This window comes from Ascaphus truei, chromosome 3, assembly GCF_040206685.1.
Source record: "Ascaphus truei isolate aAscTru1 chromosome 3, aAscTru1.hap1, whole genome shotgun sequence".
Taxonomy (NCBI): Eukaryota; Metazoa; Chordata; class Amphibia; order Anura; family Ascaphidae; genus Ascaphus; species Ascaphus truei.
In genome coordinates, this window is record NC_134485.1 from 412,327,412 (window position 1) to 412,354,459 (window position 27,048).

General features: G+C 44.9%; 1 protein-coding gene across 9 annotated transcripts in view; it reads right to left on the reverse strand.

Annotated features, from left to right (window-relative positions):
• Positions 1-27,048, reverse strand: part of MYO7A (myosin VIIA) — a 217,133-nt gene that overhangs the window by 33,613 nt on the left and 156,472 nt on the right. For all 9 annotated transcript variants that reach the window (XM_075592659.1, XM_075592661.1, XM_075592660.1 and 6 more), the window contains 8 exons: positions 26,451-26,654; positions 22,427-22,603; positions 13,372-13,461; positions 11,213-11,340; positions 9,474-9,600; positions 8,313-8,432; positions 6,012-6,185; positions 1,356-1,583 (listed from right to left, as the gene is read on the reverse strand). In XM_075592659.1, the coding sequence (XP_075448774.1) occupies positions 1,356-1,583; positions 6,012-6,185; positions 8,313-8,432; positions 9,474-9,600; positions 11,213-11,340; positions 13,372-13,461; positions 22,427-22,603; positions 26,451-26,654 (1,248 nt within the window). The remainder of the gene's footprint in view (positions 1-1,355; positions 1,584-6,011; positions 6,186-8,312; positions 8,433-9,473; positions 9,601-11,212; positions 11,341-13,371; positions 13,462-22,426; positions 22,604-26,450; positions 26,655-27,048) is intronic.

Sequence of the window (27,048 nt, forward strand, 5' to 3'; positions counted from 1 at the left end):
GTTGGCCCAGACAGACATCCCAGGAGTAGAGAGAACCGCAATCTGGCAATGGTGGAGATAAATGCGTTCTCCTTTGAAATATGGGTAAGAATATGGATAAGAACAAGCTATAGGTCATTTTTTTAATAAGACTAGACAGGCCTTCGAGGATGAAATAAGAAACATAAGAAATAATAGAAAAATAATAAGGATGTTAGTCATTCACACAAGAATTGAAGAGAGTTCCTGTAGGAGTAATAGTAAAATAACAGAGGCAGAGATGCCACACCTGTTATTCCCCATCCCCCCGCCTATTTTTTTTTTGTCTTTTGTTTTTGTTTGTTTACAAACAGATAACATGTTACAATTTTGACGAGTATTTTTTGTTCCATGTTTGAAATTTCTGAATATGCAATGTTTTGTTTGATATGAAAAAATTCAATAAAAAATTTGAAGTTGGAAAAAAAAAGGGTCTGCTGAAAGAAATAGAGAGATGTACCTGTACGCCATTTCTTTTTTGTTTGCATATGATGCAGGGTGTTAGCCAGGGAACTTTACACCCTCTCACACCTGAAGGATTCGTGGGTACAGGAAGACACAGATAAAAGTAACGGGGAATTTAGTGCACTGTAAAACTTATTTACGGTGTGCAGCCCCGTGTAATATGTGCATATGCTCCTCCTACTGACACTGCGCAAACCACTCATGCATGCGGAGCAATATAGGGGTATTTTGACGTGAAGAGGCACAGGATGGAAATGCGTCTCATAATTTCAGTTTCAGGGAAACACTGGTATATTCAAACGTGGGTAGAACCACTCATCTAGGCTGCACCTAAAACGATAATTATGTACCAAATGTATTTCAGAAATTCAACGATCGCCTTCCCCTTTAATGATCCATATCAGAGTTCCCTTTGGAGCACACCTATGGACTATTATAAAACGAAACAGTTATTTATTTTAATTTAGAACACCGCAACGAACATAAACATAACTACTCCAGATGAAAAGGGGGGGACTGGCAGTGAGCGCAATGCACTGCCCCCATGGAAAAGAGGTCGTGGACTATAACCACCATATTTTTAGGGACATTGCCCAATATTTATCTATCTTAAAAGACGATTTCGAAGACTGAGCCTCTGATTGTTCTGAAGCAGGGGCTTATTGATCCACCTGTGATGAAGCAGGGATATCCTGAAAATCTGACCTGTTGGGGGGGCTTGAGGATTGGAGTTGAGCCCCCCTGGTCTAAAGCATCATAAGGACACTTCTATATACGCAGAACGGCCACTTTGGCCTATCTATAGAATAAAGCCCATGGAGTATTATGTGACTATGCAGAGTGGATTAGGGTAACAGTGTATTAACACTCACCTTGTCACACCTATACTCCCCGAACTTCACCCCCCTCACAGTCTGTTGGTAGATGAGGTTGGTTGCGACATTGTCCTCTGTTGGATTGTGCCATGGGGTGAAGATCTCCTTCCTAAAGAAGAGCCTCCAGGGAGCATTTCTCTCCTGTGCACCCTGCTCCTTGGCATACTGCTCACACTGAGAGACAGCGTCCATCACATAGTCATTCCCACTTCCCAAGGAGGACACCTGGAACAGCGGAACGCACCCAGACAAGAACACGTTACACCAACAATACATATTACAACCGCTATATACATGTATGTGAGGCACTAATAATGATAGAATACAGTACTTTGAGGCTATTTACTAAATGGTGAAAGCCATTAATGATCATTAACCGACATTCATGGTAGCTAATAGCTAACACAATTTAGTGAATGACCTCCAATATGTTTATAAAATACAAATATAACAGCAAAACCCTTATTATTATTTTAGAGGTGTTGAAATGCATGTAAATACTAATTTATGCTTATTTACTTGTAGCGGGGTACCCCCTGGCCACTGTCCTGCCCAATGGGCTGGCAGTAGACCCTGGTATTCACAGGCTTGCCAGTAGTTGGTATGGGGTTTTCCCCTTCACCTTTGGTGCTGCATTTGAGTGACAGCAGGGGGTGGTACATCCTGTTGTAGCTTTGATAATGGGATGCCCGCCTTCTGGCTGTACTTAAAGGCAGACACCGCCCTAAAAGGTGGGGGTTGTTCCTTCCCTCTGAGGAAGACAGGTCTGATATTGGGGCCTACCCATGTGCTCTTCCCTGCGGGGAGGAGTGAGTGTGATTATACCTCTGCCTCCGCTAGGGAGGTGGGGAAGAGTTAGGAGAGCTGCGGGTGCCCTTGGCCTGTAGTGACGGTCCAGGGACCATCTCCAGTGATAGCTGAGAGTAAAGAGACTGTATCCGGCAGAAGACTGCTGAGTAGCTGTGTGTTACTGCAAAGACTGTAGTAATAAACCGTTCCTGTTTGCAATATACCTCCGGCCTGGTGTGTGATCTAACTGGGGGGAGAGGTACAAGTTCTACCATGAGAGATCATCTCCATACATCCCTGGAGCCTACGGCAGATGGAGGCGCTGCACTGCTAAGTATTGTGGGGTATGGACCCCAGAATCCTGTTCCTGTGTCCCAAAGTCATCGCGGACGACTCAGCCCTCTTGTTACCAGCAGGTATGCACCACACACAACCTGTAATGGTCCCTATCTGCGAGTGGTGGGGATGAGGGGGGGTGGGACGGGTACACCGTTACATACTATTTACAGTGTGATATCAAAATCAATTTATTAGGATCGATTTCCAATCAAATAATATGAACTTGATATTTGGAATTTAACAGGATATTTGTATTCTGTATGCTGGCTCCCCAGGCATACGTTGATAAGGCTACAACGCCAATAAAATGACGCACTTCCATCTACTCCTTCTGTCTCTCCATGTAAACCAACATACCACTCCGATTGTAAGCTCTTCGGGTCAGGAATTCCTTACGCCCAATGTGCATTATCTATAATATTTGTATCACGGATACCTATTATCATCCCTATTTTTATTATGCCTCGTATAACATCTCTTCAAAACACTGCGTGTTATATCATATTTTATATTACATTACTTATATATTTTATATCAATATTATAGATAATGAATATCAATATAGTATAGTGAAAGTGACTTGTTCAAAGTCTCGAGGCGCCGACACGTCGAATTAAAAAAACAGTGTTATTAACGCTGTGTCGCTCTCATCCTCCTCCTCCTCAGCTTAGAGGCCACTGGTTTGCAAAAACCAAAATAAAGATAAAACACGAGACCTGGGACCAGTGGTCAAAGCAGTTGGTAGTAGAGGGGGGCTGAGTACCACATTTATGCTTTTATTTCCCCACAGAGAATAGCAATTGTTTTTATTTACAACTGTGAAATTCCTTGGTCTTTTTTTAAAGAGAAAGGGATTATTTTTTTAGGAAGTCTCTCTTTTTGTTTTTTTTACAAGATAAATATTGCTTAAATCTTTCTGAAATATAGTTCGATGATCTATGCCACTCTGTCTAATAAATGTAAATCAGGCACACTACTAATTTAAAGCCATTTTGACCACTGCCTGGGAATATATACTGTACACTAGATAAATTACACCTTGTACTTTGTCCTTGCACAAATCTCAACAAATGTGTCACAGGTAGAGTGTAACAGGGACTTATCGTTGTTTGAGAGGTTCTGCCTCTAAATCCAGCAGTGTGCGGGTTAATTGCACACAAGCAATCAACCAGACTCCACCTGGCTGATTAAGACTCTTAGAAAAAGCCTGATGTGAAAAACAGGAGAGAGATTCCTTAGCTCACATTTGGGCTGACATAAGGAGAAAGAGGACTGCAGAGATTTCCTTAGCCCACTGTATATGTGTGTGTGTGTGTGTGTGTGTGTGTGTGTGTGTTTAGGGTGGTAACCAGCTTAGCTACCCACCCAATTAGAAAGGGTTTGGAGTAAAGGTTTAGTTATTCTCCAAAGTGGAGTAGGGCTTTATTATGCCTTTATTTTGTTTGTTTTTGTATGTTTTTCCTTGTTAAAGGAACAGGCGCAATAAAGCCAAGATATAATTTCACCCTAATCGGTCTCCATTAAATGTACCTCTGCACACATCTTTTACAGTAGGTAAGGTCAAATCCCCATAATAACAGGCACTCTTTATAAATATCAGTTAGCCATTAAATGTATAACTTTTAACGTACATTTGTTTTCTTTTCATCTTCTCTACAGGCTAACCCGGTACTATCCTCGAATATTGTCCTACAATACCATGGTTGGGGTGACCCTATTTGTCCCGGGAAAAACCAGGACAAGTTTCGCGCATGCGCAATCGATGCTGATAAAAACCAGGACTGTGGCCAAAAAAGTCAGGACAAAGGCCTAAAAACTAGGACTGTCACAGTTAAACCAGGGCGTCTGGTCACCCTAACCATGGTGTGCATTATTATTACACAGTCTTAAAAGTGAAGTCATGTGCAACATGTTTGCCAACACTTTTTGTACCAATGTGGGTGTTTTTTTGGGGGTTTAATAGGAGCTTGTTAGGTGTCCAGTATGTTTTTTTGTTTACACAATTGCATTAATGTTGTGGTACAAGTAGCTGAAAAATCGATTCCGTTTTTCTACATAAACTTTATATATTGCACAGCTGCATGTCAAAGGTACAGTCCAAAATAAAATGAAAATAACATCCATTCCTATTTTAAGTTACGTGACATTATAAGCCCCCATGTAACAGAGCACTGGAGAACTAGCCCTCGGACCTTGAAAGAGTCATTTAATAGCGTATGTGAATGTGTGTATCTGTAAATATGTGTTTCCAATAAAATATGCACTGGAATTCAGGCGGTTAAACTTCATGAAATGATTGTTCCACCAGCAGGAGGATAATTAGGATCCCCTTAGACGTCAGAAACATAGGACAGTGACATCATCCCTAGTGATGACCCAACATATCCCAGCATAACTCAGACAATCACAGCGTATCCAGCACATTCAGTGACAATGGTGATGCAGTATGTTGTCATATACAGATTTAGTTTCCCTTTGACCATGGTTTGCAGTTGTCCGGCTTCCTCAGAAAACTGTGGTCCGAGAATTGTCTGCATAGGAAAGTCAGGGCTCCCACTTCACTTAGCCCGGGCACGCTGATTGTTTTAGAAATTAAGCGAAAAGAGTAACGCTCCAAAATAGTGGTCAAGTGGTTAATATTTATTCATCCAACGTTTCGGTCCAACACAGAAGACCTTTCCCAGGACCTGTGTTCTCTGCAGGTCTTTATCTTATGAAAGGCCTGCTGTGGTGGACCAAAACGTTGGATGAATAAATATTAACCACTGGGCCATTATTTTAGAGTTCTACTCTTTTTGTTTCATTTCTTTGAGATTTCACTGTTGAGTTTCAGCACCCGCAAGTATCTTTAATTTTTGAGTGAACGTATAATTCTATATATAATTCTATATATTTTAAACTGATTTATTTGCCACGTGGAAGCCAAGTTACAACTACATTTAGTTAATATATCACACAATTAATACAGGTAGAGACTGTGATGGCAGATACAGTAGACACCTTTAAGAAAAGGTTAGACATATTTTTAGAAAGGAAAGGAGAAGATACTGTATACAGTATTGAGGGGTATAGCAAATTAGTAATAGTATGGGAATAGCATTGATCCCGGGACAAATCTGATTGCCACTGGAGTCAGGAAGGATTTTTTTATTGGCAAATGTTTCACTGGTTTTTTAAGTTTGTATCAATACATCTAGAAATATAGGATGAGTAACTCACCCAGTTAGAATTAAATAAAAGGTTCAACTCTATATAGGGCATATGTAGCAAAACCAGTGCAATTCTGGGGCAAAAGCATTCCTCTGCCTCTATCTAAGAAATAAATCCTATTGAGCTCAATAGGATTTTTTCTTTGATGCATATGGAGCAATTTTTCATGCCCCAGAATTTCCCCACTTTCCCCTTGTTAAATATGCCCCTATGGACAAACGTCTACTTGGTTTCAACCTATGCTACATGTAATTATGCAACACCAGAGAGAACAGTAAGGCTGGCATTACATGTAATACAGAGACCATATCATACCTTATCAAACAGTGCTATGTACAGGGAGAACCCAAATCTATCCTTAAGGCTAATCTTATCAGCCAAAGAGTTGCAGAGCTCCTTTGACGTGGTGGCGGAATCCGTGAGAAGCGTTTTTGTTGTTCCATCCATAAACGTGACCGGCAGCATGATCGGCTTCTTGGACTTTGTAGCCTAATTAAAGAAAACAGAAAATATTGAAAGCGCATACTGTTCTGGTAACTGACTCGCTTTTTTTCACTCATCACAAGTTGTGGACTTGACAAAATTACTTGAATTGCCAAAAGCCAACTGTCCGCCAAGCCTGTATATGTTTCCTTTGCAGCAGAAACCTTCCACTGCTACCCCGAGTATCCCAGACTCAAGCAGCCAGTGACGCATTGAATGTTTTGATGCAACGAAGAGGCTCTGACTGCTAATAGCCACCAATCCTGGAAAAGTTGCTGCAAAATTCACTACAGCAACACAACACCGTGTGCTGTTGCCCAGTCTCTCTGCGGCTCTTCTGGCTCCTCCTTCACAATAGCTCTCTGCACAGGTCAGTTAATGTGGCTGGAGAGTATAAGGGGTCAGAGAAGGAGGATTGACTAGCTAACTGCCCAACCACTTGTGTGGTCCTCGCCCAATCCAATAGGAGAATCAGTATGGTTATAACAAAAGATACAGAGGTTAGCATCATATTAGAACTGCTTCTACATCAGTGCCCCTTTATTTTGGGCAGGGTTTTATGGGGCATTCCGGGTCAAATTTTTTTTGAGAAAGACTAAGGAAAAGCAAAGAACTCTTTCAAATATAAAGTGCCGTGTTTCTGTTTTAAACTTTGAAATATAATATTTGTATTAAAACAGCAGTCTGTTGGTGGCACTTCTTTAAGCATCAACCCTTAAACATGTATATAGGGTGCTCGATCCTACGCCTCTAGCCAATAAGGCCCTTTTGAAATACAAATTAAATAATTGTAATAAAATGTAAGCGCCCCCCCCCCCCCTCACCAACGGAGAGCCTATTCTCCCTCAGAGGGTATTTTAGCTAAATTACGTTATGCAGCAGCACAGCTATTATTTAAGGGACAGATAGGTGTTTGACTAGGGACCCTTCTTTGCCTACACAGACTAGAGCTTTAGTTAGTAACCAACAATCACCTGGCAATATACTATCAGATGCACAGTAACTACAATCTATCCTTCTGCTACAATCACTATACTGAACCGTCTGGAGATAGGCTGTGTATACATTAGTGCTACAATAGTGTTACTATGTATACAGTAACAGGGTGTTATTGCTGGGCTTCATTGCTACCTACTGTTTAGTCCAAGTCTGCCAGGCAGATATGCAGTTTAAAAAAAAAAATATATATATATATTCTTTACCTACTGGGATATTTACCTATTCTTTAACAGAATTTAGAATAACTTCACTTTCTGCATCCAACATGACTCGAGTACCAACGTTTCCCCCCTTTCATACATACTGTATACAGATTAACTGCCTCCAGTACCAAGTTTAGTGTTCTGTTTTTGTTTTGGTCACATTATAGGTTTCACTGGATCTTTTACAATGTTGTTTTAATTTAGGTTAATCGAGTTATTACTCAGTAATCCCTACTAGAAGGGTCTGTGGGCATCCACTGCAGTGATCTTTTCTTCCGCAACTCTAATAAAAATGTAATCATAATGGGTGTAATTGATCTCAAAATGTTTATCATTCGTTTTAGTTATCTCATGTAAAAACATTTCTAACAGCATCCAAAAGGCATCATATACCCCATAGTGTCATAGAATAGTCTCCTTACTCATGCCAAGCTGTTTGGAGTCACTGGGGTATACTGTCAATAATAATAATAGCATGTTCTTGTATAGCGCTGCTAGTTTTACGTAGCGCTTTACAGAGCCATTTTTCAGGGGTGGGCAGGGAGCTTACAATCTATGTTTTTGGTGCCTGAGGCACAGGGAGATAAAGTGACTTGCCCAAGGTCACAAGGAGCCGACACCAGGTTCCCCTGCTTCAAACTCAGTGCCAGTCAGTGTCTTTACTCACTGAGCCGCTCCTTCTCCCTGTGCTGTGCGAACGCCGATCCGGGTAAGATCACACAGAACGGCAATCTCGGAGTTTAGAGAATATACCCCCGTGTGACCCTTTTTCTTTCTTGATTGCTTATTTAGCTATGAAAAAAAAAAACTGCTTCCATGTCAAAGTAAAACTTTCACCAGTCAGGGGTTAAAGTTTCTACTGATATCATGATATAACAATAGTAAGTCTTTTTATATCCATGTGGACTTCCGTAATAATCATATGATTTACCTGCAACTCTAACCAGCTGGGAGGCTGTGTCCTGGTACCATTAGTGAAAGTCCTCCTGAGCCTTTCTTCGCAGTATGGAGCATACCCAGGAGGGCCTCCATTGATGAAGTTTCTCAAATACTGTAGACCACACAGAAGAAAGTTATTGTACAAAACCTCAGCATTGAACAAGGTGCATCACAGATAAGAAATCCCTCATCGCCTCCGCCTGCCTTCCACCAGTCTCCTGCTTCATCTCATCTCATTCTTCATATGATGGTTAAAATGCCACGTGTCCTGGGAAAATGGCATGCATTACCCAGAATCCCTGTCTGAGTATAACTCATTCATTTTGCAGCTTCAAGTATTGACCTCACAAATTTGTCATTCAATTTTGCTTAGTGCTATGCTATCTTTTTGTCCAGTTTATTTAAATATTGATGAAATCTCACCCTTGCAGGCGTTGTGTCCCTTCCCAATAGGCCTTATTTTATTGCCTTTACTGACGGAAGGGTATGCAGTGAATCAATGCCGTGTTAAGTTAGAACCGCCTTGCGTTAGCTTCAAATAACATAACTGGCGTTAAGTCGTTCTCACCTAAAGGGGGTGTTACTCCCATCCAGACCCAGAGACGGACGGATAGACGGACAGGTGGCTAACTTTGTCAAGTCCCAAATTATTTATATACCTCCCCCACACACACCTTTCAACAATACGTGGAGAGACACCTGTGCCCAAAAAGGAACACACCAGAGATATCTGGGATCTATGCTAGTTAAAGTAATTTGTATGACTTACTCCGTCTCTCCTCTCCCCATATTTCATGGTCTGGGTGGGAGTAACGACACCTCTAGGCGTGCCCTAACTAATGTCAGGTTAAATCCCTGAGTGCACTGGAACGGAGCTCTGTGGATATGCGCTGCTTGGGGGAACGCCTCTTTGGATATTATTAGCACTATGATCATTATAGTTAATGCAATATCCTTTCCCAGGCTGGAAACAGCACTTAAAACTGCATTAGCGAGCTTTGAAGATACATGGTAGCAATGAAGTTAACGCCTCGTTAAGTCAATAATGGACCTCAGAATCTGGGCCTTAATGTTCATAATGTTCCATATTTGCTTATTTGGCCAAACCGTAAGCAAATGTACCATGCAAAACAATGGCCGTACTGTAACTCACCTTTACAAACTTTTCAGAGGGAGCAAAGCACCCCACGCAGAGAGACATCAGGATCCAGCCTCTGGCGTGGCTGCTCTTGGAAGGATTCTGAGTGAGCTGTTTGGAGATTTGGCAGTATATTTCATCCCTGCAGAATCAAGTACATGTCAAGCTTATCTGTCGTGAAGTATCGTGTACACAACTTTATTTTTTGCATTAACACAATGTATATACAAAATATGTGAGATTTGTGGTGTGGAATTCCATGCAGGGGCACAAAAAGGGACAACATGTTGCCATTCCAAGTTCAGCATTGCGTATACAGTACATATCCAAGCACGATGGTTGTATAACAGCCAATGGTGTTGATGCATCTGGGAAATGTTGGCCAGTGGAGCATTTTCATCCTGCCCCTATGTATCAAAGCATTTTGCTCCAATTTTCCCCCGTCTGCCCCAGCTTGTGACTTGGGAAGTGTACATACAGTAGGAGGGGTTGGGAAGGAGTTACATGGTGCACAGATTATAATGTATGCCTATCTTTATTTATAATGGTGCCCACAATGCTTTACAAAAGAGACCGTACAATACGGGGAATTCTAATCAGACAATAACCAAATGAAATCCCGGCCCCTCGTTCTGCATCTCTCTGCAACACTTTTTGCCTTTTATTTGTCCCCCACGATACTCCATTTCGGAATTTGGGGTACGCCTTAGGCCGTGATTACAGGTGTCGCGACGGCTTGTGCACGTGTGTTGCAAACAACATGCCTCAATCCTATGAGACGCCCAATGAGGCGCGACGGCTTTCCAAGCGACTGTCGCGTCACGTGAAGCGGTTCAGCCAACGAGGGCGAACCAGCTTTGTGATGTCACGGTCCCGCCTCCGCCATGCCTCCCCATCGCCTCTCCATTGCCTGTGAGAGTGTGAGTGTCTGCAGCAGTGTGAGTGAGTGTCTGCAGCAGTGTGAGAGAGTCTGCAGCAGTGTGAGAGTGTGTGTCTGCAGCAGTGTGAGAGTGTGTGTCTGCAGCAGTGTGAGAGTGTGTGTCTGCAGCAGTGTGAGAGTGTGAGTGTCTGCAGCAGTGTGTCTGCAGCAGTGCGTGGGAGTGTGAGGGTGTCTGCAGAGTGCGCAAGAGTGTCTGCAGCAGTGTCTGCAGAGTGGGCGCGCGCAGTGTGCGCATGCAGTGATTGAGTATGCGTGCTGTGCCTGTGTGAGTTGTGATTGAATACAGAGGTGCGCAAACAGGGATGGTTGGTGATGTCACCGCTCTCAGCGGCAGCATGGACGCAGCCTAATTTTGCAAGCGCGACCTGTTGAAATATGTAAGTATTTAGACATATTTGTATTTACATTGTATACCGTTTAATAAAGTTTTTTTTAATTTTTCATGTGATTTTGATGGCATCAGGCAGGGGGGGGGGCGAGAAATTTCATGGATGAAAAGGGGGGCTCGGCATAAAAAGTTTGCTCGCCCCTGCGGCCTACAAGACCATTGAATATATTAAACAACCCTGTGGTCCTATATGAGACCTACAGCCACATAGAACAAAACCCATGTATATCTGAATTGGTAAATGATCCCATTTCTTCACAGATGCATGAGAAGTGAAGAGATTTTTTGTTCCAGTTATTTCCAGTAACGAGGCGGAGGCAGAAACAAGGGGATTTTTAGCATTGGATCAAAATCTATGGTCCTCACGAACCCCTGTGGGGGGGGGAGGGGGAGAAAGAACCAACTATGAATGAAGGAGGGTCTAACCTTAATGCCGGCCGCAGGATGCCGTTCCCAATAACGAAGTGGAGTTTCTCCAGGTTTGAAGTGGGACGGTCTTCCAGCATACTGTTACCTTGCAGGGTGGACTCCCCATCGTGGAGCCTTTTTGTCACCTGCCCACATAAAGCAAGACAAGGGAGTGTGAGCCGGACAATTGTACGGTGCCTGTTAAATGGTGATGGCTCAAAACATTGGGGATATTACGATGAGAAGAAGAAACAGGTGAAGATTTCCTGAAACACTTAGCATGTTCCTATTTTTGAATAACCCGAGTGTGGACATACATATGGTGTTTAGATGACCACTACGTTTACTAGGCAACTGCTCGGGGACTCACTTTAAGTTAGCGCCAAATCAGAAGGATTTATATTTGTTTTAGAAATGGTTTAGAGATGATATGATCATGACCAGAATGGTACAAAACTTCAGCCCAAGGTCCCGAACCAGGTACAATTTGGCCCTTCTGAGTCCCGAAAAAAACAAACCTTGTCAGACGTCGCAAGCGATTCCCTAAGCATTAAGTCAATGTGCATTGCAATTTCGCTTAATATATGCTAATTTGCTAAATTCTCTAAAATTGCTAGTTTCACTTGCCAAATTCTTTAAATTCACTAGATTTGCTTAATGCGGAGACTACAAATAGGGCTGAACGCTTACTCACTTGGCGACATTATTAGCCCTTTGCGGTTTGGCAAAATCTTTCGCCAGGAGTCGATATTTGAGAACAGAAACGCTAAAGATGTTGTATTTGGGAAAGATTTGCACATGTGTAGCCTTAGCCCGCTCCCTTATACTGGAAGTAGAAGAGGAAATCTTCTGCGCTCCTTCCGAACACTTTCATACCTTCCATAGATGTTTTATTCAAAATAGGCCCAGATACTCTAAGCAAGTAACGCCAGGTTACGTAAATTAGTAACCGAATAATATGCAAAAACACAGCCTGTTTAACTCATTAGCATAACGTCAGGTTAAATTAGCACTGTCTTGTGTTAGCTTCAAATAACATGGAGCAATGCCTGTCTTACACCTAAAGGGGCGTTACTCCCGTCCAGGAGCTGAAATCTGGGTTTTGCTGGAGAGGGAAAGAGAAACCCACATTGCAGGGTCCAGATGGGGATAACACCCCCCTTTAGGTATGACCTAAAAAAAACCCAGGTTAAATCCCTGCGTTCATCGGAACGGCCGTTAGAACGGCTGCGGAAATGTAACCGTACGTTATTTCGTGGAGTAACACTGGGTTATTCTCTTTAGTGGCTAGGAGTCACCATGAACCCGGCATTCATTTAGGTAACGTTAGCAGAGCTTAGTGACCCCCGGGTCATAGATCTCCGGACACAATCTGCCCATCACGAGGGTCACCAGTGAAAGCAAGAATACTAAGGAGTATTTTTTAACCATTTCGGTACTAACAGAGCCAGAAAACATTGCAGATAAGGTTAACAGAGCCTCTAACATTTTCCTACATGGGACTGTCACCACCTCTGACTGTTCCTCACCTGCAGTTTTAGTTTTTGGAGAATAAAATGACATATCTTAAACATGGCGCATCATATATTTTAAAATATAATCATATTTGTTCTGACTATGCTTCCAGTCTAAATTTGGTGACCCAAGGCATAGGGACATAGGGGTGGCGTGCCCAAGCTTACCACTAAGCTTCTCCTTCAGGGTGATATGTGCACATGAGGACCTATGGACACATTGTCTAACTCAGTATTTTTTCACCCACAATACTTGGAACTCTTGGGTTCCCCGGGCATCCCTAAAGGGTTCCCTGCAATGTTCTGGTCATTTTAAAATTTGTATCAAATACTGTAGAATTTACAATGCAGCTGATCACAGAGTTGTTATTGGAGAGGGTTGGGGGTTCCTCAGAATTTTATGTAGGGTTCCTTAACCAAAATAAAGGTTGGAAACCACTGACCTAACTTTTTATTGCGTCAGTTTCATTGTGCTGGTGTGTCTTCTTTGATTTTCACTTCACTATACAGTATCTCACTATATACAGTATACCACTGAGCTGAGAATAACATGTTAGTGCCTTGTAAATAAATGATGTAACATCGGATAAAGGAACTTTGGAATATTTAGGTAGTCGGGAGATGAAAGTTCTCATCTCCGATGTTGGAAACGCCATACAGTACCTCTTCTGTCAGCTTGGACTTCTTCTTCAGTGTGAGAGAGACCAGCTTATGCCGCACACTGTTCTTCTTATGAGCGTCGATATGTGCACTCTGAAAAAGAGACGATGGGCGGGTTTGGATAAAAAGGCAGGGGATGGGTTTGGCTACACAAGAATAAGTATTAAACCCCCTCTTCCAAGTGAAACCATTATTTAGTACAGAAGGCCCAATACCAAGACTAGAACTGACAATTATATATACTGTGTATAGTCTCACAAAGCTAGTTCTGTGCTACTTACTGTCCCTATTTGTAAAGTCATCTAGAAGAACCAAAATAGTATATCCATAGCTTAACTTTATGAGAGGTGCGGACAAACTTATACTTGTTTATAAGGAGCTGATGAACGCAGTTGTTGTCAATTACGTTTAATTTTGTGTACAGATTAAAATAGATGAAAAAGTTAAAGATGCTATACTAGTGTCCATGCTGGAAAACATATCCACGACCACAGTAACTCAGGACCTTTGTGTCCCTCAATAAACACATGTATAAATATTTCACGGTCAGTAAAGTGATGTGTACATTGTTGGCCCTACTGCATGTAAATAAAATGATGCATACATAGGGGATTATGCACTAAGCAGTGATAAGTGCTTTTAAGTGAGATAAAAAGCCATTATAGCGTGATACAGGCATACCCCGGTTTAAGGACACTCACTTTAAGTACACTCGCGAGTAAGTACATATCGCTCAATAGGAAAATGGCTGCTCACGCATGCGCCTGTCAGCATGTCCTGAACAGCAATACTGGCTCCCTACCTGTACCGAAGCTGTGCGCAAGCGGGGAGACTATAGAGCCTGTTACATATGCGTTATTTACATCAGTTATGCACGTATATGACGATTGCAGTACCGTACATGCATCGATAAGTGGGGAAAAGGGTAGTGCTTCACTTTAAGTACATTTTCGCTTTACATACATGCTCCGGTCCCATTGCGTATGTTAATGCGGGGTATGGCTGTATTGCCTTCTGTGAGATTCACAAAGCAGTGATAAGTCTTTTAAGTGAGATAAATGCCTTTATAGCGCGATACTGCGTTCTGTGAGATTCACGCTATAAAGGCAGTTATCTCACTTAAAAGCACTTATCACTGCTTTGTGCATAGCACCCAGAAAACCCACTTATCACTGCTTAGTGCATAGCAGCCAGAAAACCCACTTATCACTGCTTTGTGCAGAGCACCCAGAAAACCCACTTATCACTGCTTTGTGCATAGCACCCAGAAAACCCACTTATCACTGCTTTGTGCATAGCACCCAGAAAACCCACTTATCACTGCTTAGTGCATAGCACCCAGAAAACCCACTTATCACTGCTTTGTGCATAGCACCCAGAAAACCCACTTATCACTGCTTTGTGCATAGCACCCAGAAAACCCACTTATCACTGCTTAGTGCATAGCACCCAGAAAACCCACTTATCACTGCTTTGTGCATAGCACCCAGAAAACCCACTTATCACTGCTTTGTGCATAGCACCCAGAAAACCCACTTATCACTGCTTAGTGCATAGCACCCAGAAAACCCACTTATCACTGCTTAGTGCATAGCACCCAGAAAACCCACTTATCACTGCTTAGTGCATAGCACCCAGAAAACCCACTTATCACTGCTTAGTGCATAGCACCCAGAAAACCCACTTATCACTGCTTAGTGCATAGCACCCAGAAAACCCACTTATCACTGCTTAGTGCATAGCACCCAGAAAACCCACTTATCACTGCTTAGTGCATAGCACCCAGAAAACCCACTTATCACTGCTTAGTGCATAGCACCCAGAAAACCCACTTATCACTGCTTAGTGCATAGCACCCAGAAAACCCACTTATCACTGCTTAGTGCATAGCACCCAGAAAACCCACTTATCACTGCTTTGTGCATAGCACCCAGAAAACCCACTTATCACTGCTTAGTGCATAGCACCCAGAAAACCCACTTATCACTGCTTAGTGCATAGCACCCAGAAAACCCACTTATCACTGCTTTGTGCATAGCACCCAGAAAACCCACTTATCACTGCTTTGTGCATGACTCCCATAGTCAGTGAATGTCGGGCGGTATTTACAGTTTGCAGGCTCCTGCTATTTGTGCCCTGAAGCAATGCTTGGGAAAGGTGACAGAGGGACTTGCTCAGCGTCATACATACAGTATTAACCAGCTTCTCTACATTCAAATAGAGCCAACAGGGGCTACTGTAAGTACAAATAATTGTTTCTTGAGAACAGATTGAAAGAGTGCACTGTGTCGCAAAATGTATTTCTCACCTAAGATTATTAGTGGCATATGTTAGTATGTCATTTACAGCGGGGGGGGGGGGCTCAATTCCAGTCCTCAAGCGCCTCCCCCCCCTCCACCCCCTCCCCAACAGGTCAGATTTTCACGACTGAGCCTTTGATTGAGCCACCTGTGCTCAAGCAGGGACTGATTCAGCCACCTGTTGTGAAGCTGGGATATCCTGAAAACCTGACCTGTTGGGGGTGGCTTGAGAACTGGAGTTGTGCCCCCCGGATTTTCAGTATCGTGTTTTCTTATTCTTTGCACGGGGCCCGTCATGTTCACACAGGTGAATGCATTAAGAACGGTTTGTGTCTACTCTCACACCAAGAACAACTTGGACCATTTTGACATCTTTATGGAGCACAAACTTGAATTAGAATATTATTTATTCACATAATGTGCACCGCCGACAACATGCAAACTCTTCCTCTACCTCCACCACCACACAACACATAGGTTTTATACATTGGCACACAGACACACTGGGGGTTATGCACTAAGCAGTGATAAGTGGGTTTTCTGGGTGCTATGCACAAAGCAGTGATAAGTGCTTTTAAGTGAGATAACTGCCTTTATAGCGTGATACTGCCTGCTGTGAGATTCACAAAGCAGTGATAACACTGCAGAATCGTGCTATAATGGCTACTTAAAAGCACTTATCACTGCTTTGTGAATCTCACAAAAGGCAGTATCACGCTATAATGACTTTTTATCTCACTTAAAAGCACTTATCACTGCTTAGTGCATAACCCCCTAAGTGCTCTAAAGTAGTACAAACGTTCATACAATGGGAGTTATGCACTTAGCAGTGAAAAGTGTTTAAGTGAGATAAATGCCTTTATTTCTCAATATTGCGTGCAGCGCGATTCACAAAGCAGTGATAACACTGCAGTATCGCGCTTAAAAGGCTTTTCATCATCAAAACACAGTCATTGCTAAAAAAGTTGCGCCATAAATTGAGCCAAAAAGCACTTATCTCACTTAAAAACAACTATCACTGCTTAGTGCATAACCCCCAATGTGCGTTGTATGTGCGAAGGTCGTTATGCGACGTCATACCAACAAAGTATCATTTCTTGCATAAAAAGGATTTTGACGCATTGTTGAATACCTGATTGATACAATTTAAATGAAAATATAATTCTGCGCATTGTTTATTCATAACTAGTAATAGTAAATACAAAGGATTGGTGTACTATTATTGTTATTAGCCATACTATACAAATAATACAACCTCTGAGAGATATCCGAGAACTGGCTCATACAGTAAGTAGATAGGAGATGACGACCCTCCTGTGACTTCTGGTACAGAACCATTAGTCAAATGAACTAGAGTAATGAGTATTCCTTATGAATAACAGGTATGACATGTAGCATACAGGGAAAATAAACTTGGACCTTTAAAAAAAGATGTTACCCTCTCCCCATCCCCCCTCATTCCCACTTGTTATGGTGTGTCCATTATCATTTAATTGTCTGGTTATTGTGTGATGTCAAAAAGGACCCCAACAATATGCGTATGCGTTATATATGGATCTGTGGGTCTGTGGTTTTGCTGTATGACATCCTCAACGTTCCTATTTTATTTTCTGTATCCCATTTGAAAATTGTCAATAAAAAATAAGTTGAAAAAATAAAAAAATAATACAGCCTATATAATTAAACATCAGTGCAGCATCAAATACATTCCTGGTTGACACATAGCAACTTAATTCTGCACTAACAATATAAACATATTTTTTAGGGTTCATGCCGGGGTCAACTTGGACGGACGGTTTTTGACTTGTTTTTTGGTGGCTGTACATTTCGGGGTCAATACTCCTAAATCAGGTGGGAAAGTGATTATCAATTGCAGAGATATTCGTCATCATTATACAGCACGGCCGATAATATTCACCACTTCATCACTATGGCGAACCTGATTAAGGGGTATTGATCTCCGAAACGTTGTGCGTTGTTCGGATTTCTGCTCAAATATCACATATGTTCGAGTAACAAACCTTTATTTGTGTGCAACGGATCCATTACGATTTTCATTTTTTTTGTTAGTACACAAATTCAATTTTTTGGAACACATACTGTGTGCCTCTGTACGCCTAGCACATCCCATTTATGTGCGCAAAAACGGAGGCGCACATTGAGAATAATAAGGTTAGTATATAGGCGCACTCGAGAGCAATATATTTTGTTATTTCCGTGCGTCAATTTTTATGCCCCAAATTGTATATCCAACACTTTAGTACTTAGGCCTCCACTCCCTTTCCCCTCCCCCTCCCCTGTACGTCTTTACCACAAGTTCACCCATTCTCTAGTCTCCTTTGTTCTAATACCAGGTAACAGGCTTAGAACCTTGGTGATGTGCTTCTCACCTCTCCCTCTCTCTGCAGAGCCTGGATGTAACAGGCTTGGAACCTTGGTGATGTGCTTCTCACCTCTCTCTCTCTGCAGAGCCTGGAAGTAACAGGCTTGGAACCTTGGTGATGTGCTTCTCACCTCTCCCTGCAGAGCCTGGATGTAACAGGCTTGGAACCTTGGTGATGTGCTTCTCACCTCTCTCTCCCTGCAGAACCTGGAAGTAACAGGCTTGGAACCTTGGTGATGTGCTTCTCACCTCTCCCTTCAGAGCTTGGATGTAACAGGCTTGGAACCTTGGTGATGTACTTCTCACCTCTCTCTCCCTGCAGAGCCTGGAAGTAACAGGCTTAGAACCTTGGTGATGTGCTTCTCACCTCTCTCTCTCTGCAGAGCCTGGATGTAACAGGCTTGCAGCCTTATTGATGTGCTTCTCACCTCTCTCTCTCTGCAGAGCCTGGATGTAACAGGCTTAGAACCTTGGTGATGTGCTTCTCACCTCTCCCTCTCTCTGCAGAGCCTGGATGTAACAGGCTTAGAACCTTGGTGATGTGCTTCTCACCTCTCCCTCTCTCTGCAGAGCCTGGATGTAACAGGATTGCAACCTTATTGATGTGCTTCTCACCTCTCTCTCTCTGCAGAGCCTGGATGTAACAGGCTTAGAACCTTGGTGATGTTCTTCTCACCTCTCAATCTCTCTGCAGAGCCTGGATGTAACAGGCTTAGAACCTTGGTGATGTGCTTCTCACCTCTCCCTCTCTCTGCAGAGCCTGGATGTAACAGGCTTAGAACCTTGGTGATGTGCTTCTCACCTCTCCCTCTCTCTGCAGAGCCTGGATGTAACAGGCTTAGAACCTTGGTGATGTGCTTCTCACCTCTCTCTCCCTGCAGAGCCTAGAAGTAACAGGCTTAGAACCTTGGTGATGTGCTTCTCACCTCTCTCTCCCTGCAGAGCCTGGAAGTAACAGGCTTAGAACCTTGGTGATGTGCTTCTCACCTCTCCCTCTCTCTGCAGAGCCTGGATGTAACAGGCTTAGAACCTTGGTGATGTGCTTCTCACCTCTCTCTCCCTGCAGAGCCTAGAAGTAACAGGCTTAGAACCTTGGTGATGTGCTTCTCACCTCTCTCTCCCTGCAGAGCCTGGAAGTAACAGGCTTAGAACCTTGGTGATGTGCTTCTCACCACTCTCTCCCTGCAGAGCCTGGATGTAACAGGCTTGGAACCTTGGTGATGTGCTTCTCACCTCTCTCTCCCTGCATAGCCTGTATGTAACAGGCTTAGAACCTTGGTGATGTCCTTCTCACCTCTCCCTCTCTCTGCAGAGCCTGGATGTAACAGGCTTAGAACCTTGGTGGTGTGCTTCTCACCTCTCTCTCCCTGCAGAGCCTAGAAGTAACAGGCTTAGAACCTTGGTGATGTGCTTCTCACCTCTCTCTCCCTGCAGAGCCTGGAAGTAACAGGCTTAGAACCTTGGTGATGTGCTTCTCATCTCTCCCTCTCTCTGCAGAGCCTGGATGTAACAGGCTTAGAACCTTGGTGATGTGCTTCTCACCTCTACCTCTCTCTGCAGACCCTCGATGTAACAGGCTTAGAACCTTGGTGATGTACTTCTTACCTCTCCCTCTCTCTGCAGAGCCTGGAAGTAACAGGCTTCAAACCTTGGTGATGTGCTTCTCACCTCTCTCTCCCTGCAGAGCCTGGAAGTAACAGGCTTAGAACCTTGGTGATGTGCTTCTCACCTCTCCCTCTCTCTGCAGAGCCTGGATGTAACAGGCTTAGAACCTTGGTGATGTGCTTCTCATCTCTCCCTCTCTCTGCAGAGCCTGGATGTAACAGGCTTCAAACCTTGGTGATGTGCTTCTCACCTCTCTCTCCCTGCAGAGCCTGGATGTAACAGGCTTAGAACCTTGGTGATGTGCTTCTCACCTCTCCCTGCAGAGCCTGGATGTAACAGGCTTAGAACCTTGGCAATGTGCTTCTCACCTCTCCCTCTCCCTGCAGAGCCTGGATGTAACAGGCTTGGAACCTTGGTGATTGCTTCTCACCTCTCTCTCCCTGCAGAGCCTGGAAGTAACAGGCTTAGAACCTTGGTAATGTGCTTCTCACCTCTCCCTCTCTCTGCAGAGCCTGGATGTAACAGGCTTAGAACCTTGGTGATGTGCTTCTCACCTCTCCCTCTCTCTGCAGAGCCTGGAAGTAACAGGCTTAGAACCTTGGTGATGTGCTTCTCACCTCTCCCTCTCTCTGCAGAGCCTGGATGTAACAGGCTTAGAACCTTGGTGATGTGCTTCTCACCTCTCTCTCTCTGCAGAGCCTGGATGTAACAGGCTTAGAACCTTGGTGATGTGCTTCTCACCTCTCCCTCTCTCTGCAGAGCCTGGATGTAACAGGCTTGGAACCTTGGTGATGTGCTTCTCACCTCTCCCTCTCTCTGCAGAGCCTGGATGTAACAGGCTTGGAACCTTGGTGATGTGCTTCTCACCTGTCCCTCTCTCTGCAGAGCCTGGAAGTAACAGGCTTAGAACCTTGGTGATGTGCTTCTCCCCTCTCCCTCTCTCTGCAGAGCCTGGATGTAACAGGCTTAGAACCTTGGTGATGTGCTTCTCACCTCTCTCTCTCTGCAGAGCCTGGATGTAACAGGCTTAGAACCTTGGTGATGTGCTTCTCACCTCTCCCTCTCTCTGCAGAGCCTGGAAGTAACAGGCTTAGAACCTTGGTGATGTGCTTCTCACCTCTCCCTTCAGAGCCTGGATGTAACAGGCTTAGAACCTTGGTGATGTGCTTCTCACCTCTCTCTCCCTGCAGAGCCTGGATGTAACAGGCTTAGAACCTTGGTGATGTGCTTCTCACCTCTCCCTCTCTCTGCAGAGCCTGGATGTAACAGGCTTAGAACCTTGGTGATGTGCTTCTCACCTCTCCCTCTCTCTGCAGAGCCTGGATGTAACAGGCTTAGAACCTTGGTGATATGCTTCTCACCTCTCTCTCCCTGCAGAGCCTGGAAGTAACAGGCTTAGAACCTTGGTGATGTGCTTCTCATCTCTCCCTCTCTCTGCAGAGCCTGGAAGTAACAGGCTTGGAACCTTGGTGATGTGCTTCTCACCTCTCCCTCTCTCTGCAGAGCCTGGATGTAACAGGCTTAGAACCTTGGTGATGTGCTTCTCACCTCTCCCTTTAGAGCCTGGATGTAACAGGCTTAGAACCTTGGTGATGTGCTTCTCACCTCTCTCTCCCTGCAGAGCCTGGATGTAACAGGCTTAGAACCTTGGTGATGTGCTTCTCACCTCTCCCTCTCTCTGCAGAGCCTGGATGTAACAGGCTTGGAACCTTGGTGATGTGCTTCTCACCTCTCCCTCTCTCTGCAGAGCCTGGATGTAACAGGCTTAGAACCTTGGTGATGTGCTTCTCACCTCTCCCTTCAGAGCCTGGATGTAACAGGCTTGGAACCTTGGTGATGTGCTTCTCACCTCTCTCTCCCTGCAGAGCCTGGATGTAACAGGCTTAGAACCTTGGTGATGTGCTTCTCACCTCTCCCTCTCTCTGCAGAGCCTGGATGTAACAGGCTTAGAACCTTGGTGATGTGCTTCTCACCTCTCCCTCTCTCTGCAGAGCCTGGATGTAACAGGCTTAGAACCTTGGTGATGTGCTTCTCACCTCTCTCTCCCTGCAGAGCCTGGAAGTAACAGGCTTAGAACCTTGGTGATGTGCTTCTCATCTCTCCCTCTCTCTGCAGAGCCTGGAAGTAACAGGCTTGGAACCCTGGTGATGTGCTTCTCACCTCTCCCTCTCTCTGCAGAGCCTGGATGTAACAGGCTTAGAACCTTGGTGATGTGCTTCTCACCTCTCTCTCCCTGCAGAGCCTGGATGTAACAGGCTTAGAACCTTGGTGATGTGCTTCTCACCTCTCCCTTCAGAGCCTGGATGTAACAGGCTTAGAACCTTGGTGATGTGCTTCTCACCTCTCTCTCCCTGCAGAGCCTGGATGTAACAGGCTTAGAACCTTGGTGATGTGCTTCTCACCTCTCCCTCTCTCTGCAGAGCCTGGATGTAACAGGCTTAGAACCTTGGTGATGTGCTTCTCACCTCTCCCTTCAGAGCCTGGATGTAACAGGCTTGGAACCTTGGTGATGTGCTTCTCACCTCTCTCTCCCTGCAGAGCCTGGATGTAACAGGCTTAGAACCTTGGTGATGTGCGTCTCATCTCTCCCTCTCCCTGCAGAGCCTGGAAGTAACAGGCTTAGAACCTTGGCGATGTGCTTCTTACCTCTCCCTCTCTCTGCAGAGCCTGGATGTAACAGGCTTGGAACCTTGGTGAGGTGCATCTCACCTCTCTCTCCCTGCAGAGCCTGGAAGTAACAGGATTAGAACCTTGGTGATGTGCTTCTCACCTCTCCCTCTCCCTGCAGAGCTTGGAGTTCCTTTTTATACGTCTTCTTCCCCAGCGTCTCGTAGATCTTTGTCATTACAGGGATCTTCTCGCTCCCGTCACTCATGGCTGTGTGGTATTTTGGTTCCGGGAGATCTCCCATGAAACGAAGAATAGTTATCCAGACAGCCAAAGCCGCCTGAGGAAATACAACAAGATGGAACTTTCATTATTATTATTATTATTATTATCATCGTTTATTTGTAAAGCGCCAACATAGTCCACCGCACAGTACAAAGGGGGTACAGAGATATGATAATTCCATAAACAGAGTTACATACAAGTGAAGACAAACATATCCAAGTACAAGTAAGGACAAATATGCACAAACATATACAGAGAGCTAATGGGGGTCCTGCTCATGAGAGTTTACAATCTGGACGGAATAAGGGACAATGTTGAAACAAAAGGTAAAGTTGCTGCTCATTGCGGGACCGAGTATGCCTCAGGGTGGGGTCTGGTCCAGCTGCACACAGCTGATCCCATTAAGGTTTGAGGGTGGGGATGTTAGGGGTGTTACGTGTACATAGAGTGGGAAACTTTTAGCCATTAAGTTAATGTCTACTGCTGCCCACAAAATAAGATTGCAATAGGAGTCTGCAAAACGAGGGCAAAAGCTTTGCAAAAAAACAGCATTTATTTAAAAAAAAAAAAAAAAGACATTCCACTTATTTAATAAATTGGATTCTCTTATGTCGATAAATCTGGTCGTGTTTTATGGAATTAGTGCTGCGCCAGTTTTGGAGCCGGGCAGAGGTGAAAGGAGGCCGGTACGCCATACCGGTATAACAATAAGTGCCGGTACTGTGTGCCGGTATGAAGTACTGGGGATTTTTAGCAATAACCTGCCTCTCTCTCTGTCTCCCTACCTCTTCTCTCTTTTTCGCTCTTTCTCTCGCTGCTCTCACTGCGTCTCAGCGCGTCTCCTCACAGAGCCGGCTCCAGGCAGTAACGTAGGATGCCCTAATATGGGTATGCCATATATGGATACGCTCATATTAGGGCATCTACGTTACTGACCGGAGCCGGAGAAGACATGCGGAAAAGCAGAGAGAGCCACAAAGGCGCGGAGAAGCAGAGAGAGAGACACAGAGAGGCAGAGAGAGGGGCACAGAGAGGCAGGGAGAGAGGCACAGAGAGGCAGAGAGAGAGGCACAGAGAGGCAGAGAGAGAGGCACAGAGAGGCAGGGAGACAGGCACAGAGAGGCACAGAGAGAGGCAGTGAGAGAGGCACAGAGAGGCAGAGAGAGAGACACAGAGAGGCAGAGAGAGAGGCACAGAGAGGCAGAGAGAGAGGTACAGAGAGGCAGGGAGAGAGGCACAGAGAGGCCGAGAGACAGGCACAGAGAGGCAGTGAGAGAGGCACAGAGAGGCAGGGAGAGAGGCACAAAGAGGCAGAGAGAGAGGCACAGAGAGCCAGGGAGACAGGCACAGAGAGGCAGAGAGAGAGAGGCAGAGAGAGAGGCAGGGAGAGAGGCACAGAGAGTCAGGGAGAGAGGCACAGAGAGGCAGGGAGAGAGGCACAGAGAGGCAGAGAGACAGGCACAGAGAGGCAGAGAGAGAGGCACAGAGAGGCAGAGAGAGAGGCAGAGAGAGAGGCACAGAGAGGCAGAGAGAGAGGCACAGAGAGGCAGGGAGACAGGTTAGTTTTGTTTCTGATTATTGTGTGTGTGTGGGGAGTATTATATTGTAGTGTGGGGGGTATTGTGTGTATTGTAGGGGGGTATTATCTTGTGTGTATTCTGGGGAGGTATTATATTGTGTTTTTGGGGGGTATTATTGTGGGGGGTATTATATTGCAGGGAGATGTACTATGGTGTGATGGGTATTATTGTGGGGGGTATTATATTGCACTGAGATGTACTATGGTGTGATGGGTATTATTGTGGGGGTGGCATTATATTGTGGGGGCGTATTATAATGTGTGTATTGTGGGGGCGTATTGTGTCTATTATGGGAGGGTATTATATTTTGTGTATTGTGTGAGGGAGGGGGAAGTGAGAGGGGGCGGTGAGAGTGAGGGGGGGAAGTGAGAGGGGGCGGTGAGAGTGAGGGGGGGAAGTGAGAGGGGGCGGTGAGAGTGAGGGGGGGAAGTGAGAGGGGGCGGTGAGAGTGAGGGGGGGAAGTGAGAGGGGGCGGTAAGAGTGAGGGGGGGAACTGAGGGGGCGGTGAGAAAGTGAGGGGGGGAAGTGAGAGGGGGGCGGTGAGAGTGAGGGGGGGAAGTGAGAGGGGGCGGTAAGGAAGAGAGCGGGGGAGAGTAAGAGACAGAGGGGGGAGAGAAATACTTGCGGAGAGCGGGGCGAATAGAGAGGGGTCAGAGCGAGGATGTGTGAAAAAGTGTGAGGGTGGGGGGGCTCGCAAAGTAACCGACAAGAGGGATGGGAGGGGGTGGGGGGGGGGTGGCCTGGTGGAAACTCCAATGTTTTAAATGCCTGGGTGCCTGGAGCCTAAAATACACATTGGAAATACACATCTCCAAATGATCCAGCCCCTGGCTGCAGAGCTCCCTTTTGATGGCTCAATAGTTGCAGACAGCTCACTCCCCCAGAAGTGACGCTTTGAAAGGCATTTGCTGTACGACTGCGAAAGGCGTTAAAATAATGTACAGCCCCCTGCGCTCATCTAAGAACTCATTATCATATTTCAGACTAGTGCCAACTCCAGTCCTCAAGGGCCACCAACAGGTCAGGCGGTCAGGATATCCCTGCGTCAGCACAGGTGGCTCAGTCTAGATCTGTCATTCTAACAGCTGCCTGTGCTGAAGCAGGGATATCCTGAAAGCCTGACCTGTTGCTGGCCCTTGAGGACTGCAGTTGGCCAGTCCTGCTCTAGATGCTAAAGACTGTATAGCAGCCAGCTCTAAATTGGCTCATAATTCCATAACTAGAGATGGCGCAGTGAGAAACGGTATCACCCGTTATTTGTGCGATTAAACTCTGAAGCGGGCCTTTAGACCGCCCTATCCAAAACGCTGCACGTTCCTCTTTCTCTTGCGAGAAGGAGATTTGAATCCTATTCAAATAGTGGAAGCTGACGTCTTCTAGAGCAAGGAGCAGACAGGTTATACAGCTGTGTGTTACATGCTTTCCGTTGATAAATCCAGTCCAGCTTTCTCTCACCAGTTTAACAGCAGAAGACTATAATAAATAGTCCCCAATGTAAGTTAAAGAAGAAATGTCCCCAGATCATTTTTTATTTCTTTTTCATATACTCCCCTATTCTTAGCGATAGTAACTCCCACCTACCCCCCTCCCCCCTAACCGCCCCCATGTTCCTGGAATACGTACAATTTTCGTTTCGTTAGTGAGAGACCATACCCCACCCTGAGACACGCCCCGTCCCACAGTGAGCAGCCGCTTTACCTTTTGTTCCAACATTGCCCCTTATCCTCACTAGAGTGTCAGCTCTCAGGGGCAGGACCCTCATTACCTTCTGTGTCTGTTTGCGCTTGTTCGTCCCTATTTGCTATATCATTCTGTTTATGTAATATACATCTCTCTGTACCCCCGCTGTACCGCACTGCGGAATGTGTTTGCGCTTTTACAAATAAACGATAATAATAATACACGTTATTAATGCCATACAGATAGCGTGACAGTAATACACTATTCTATAGCTTCTGTGTCAAAGGGAAAAAACATACTTTTGCGTTTGATACACTTGATCTTTCTTAAGGGAAGGAGGTTAGTGATTTAATAAAAGAAACAGTTCACTTGACATACAGTATGAATATACTAAAATAAACATGAACATTTAATTATGATGCGGGTGGGCGTGTCGGGTTACTTCTGCTATTGGTGCCAACAATAGATTGACACATTACAATGATGGTAAACCCCCCCCCACCCCACTTATTCTTACTTACTCTCTTATTTAAAAGCCAAACAGGGGCTGTCATGCTCTGGGAGACTCCCGCGGGATAAAGGCAAGCAACTAATACATGAGCAACATAAACATTATATGGTAGAAGCCATGTTCTCCCTCACCAGTTGGTCCCCTTCGTCTTCATGATAGAGCAGGGGCTGCTTCAGAGGTCTTCGGAGGTAGGTATAAGTGGTGGTTCCCTGGAAGTACGTGGCTGCAAACTTTGCAAACTTGTATTCCGAAAGGTCTTCCTCTTCTTCCTCTGGAAAGGGTAAGGCTTCATCCAAATCTTCCTCTTCCATCTCCCCCCGAGTGCGCTCGAGATCCTGAGCCACAGAACACGTGTCAGTACATTATGGTATACAATTAATTATACAGGGCACATTGTAACCGGCACTCCAGAGGACTCAGTACAAAGGTGAAAAATGTATTATAAGTAGGGTTGGTTTCTCCAAAAATACTGGACACAATGGTGAAAGGTACAAGACACACACCTCTCTCCACTCCATGCTGTTTCCTTCTCTCCGTGGTCCCACCCTCAGGGTCCTGACACCTGCTGCATTACCCAGTAGCAGCCAATCAGGAGGGAAGAAGCTGCCCAGCCCCATAGCAACAGCCCTGCTCTCTTCCTGCTTGGGCAAATCCCGCAGCCTCCCAATCGGTCAGGTCATTATGTCCAGAGAGGTAATACCAGACACATACATGTCCAGTATAACCTCT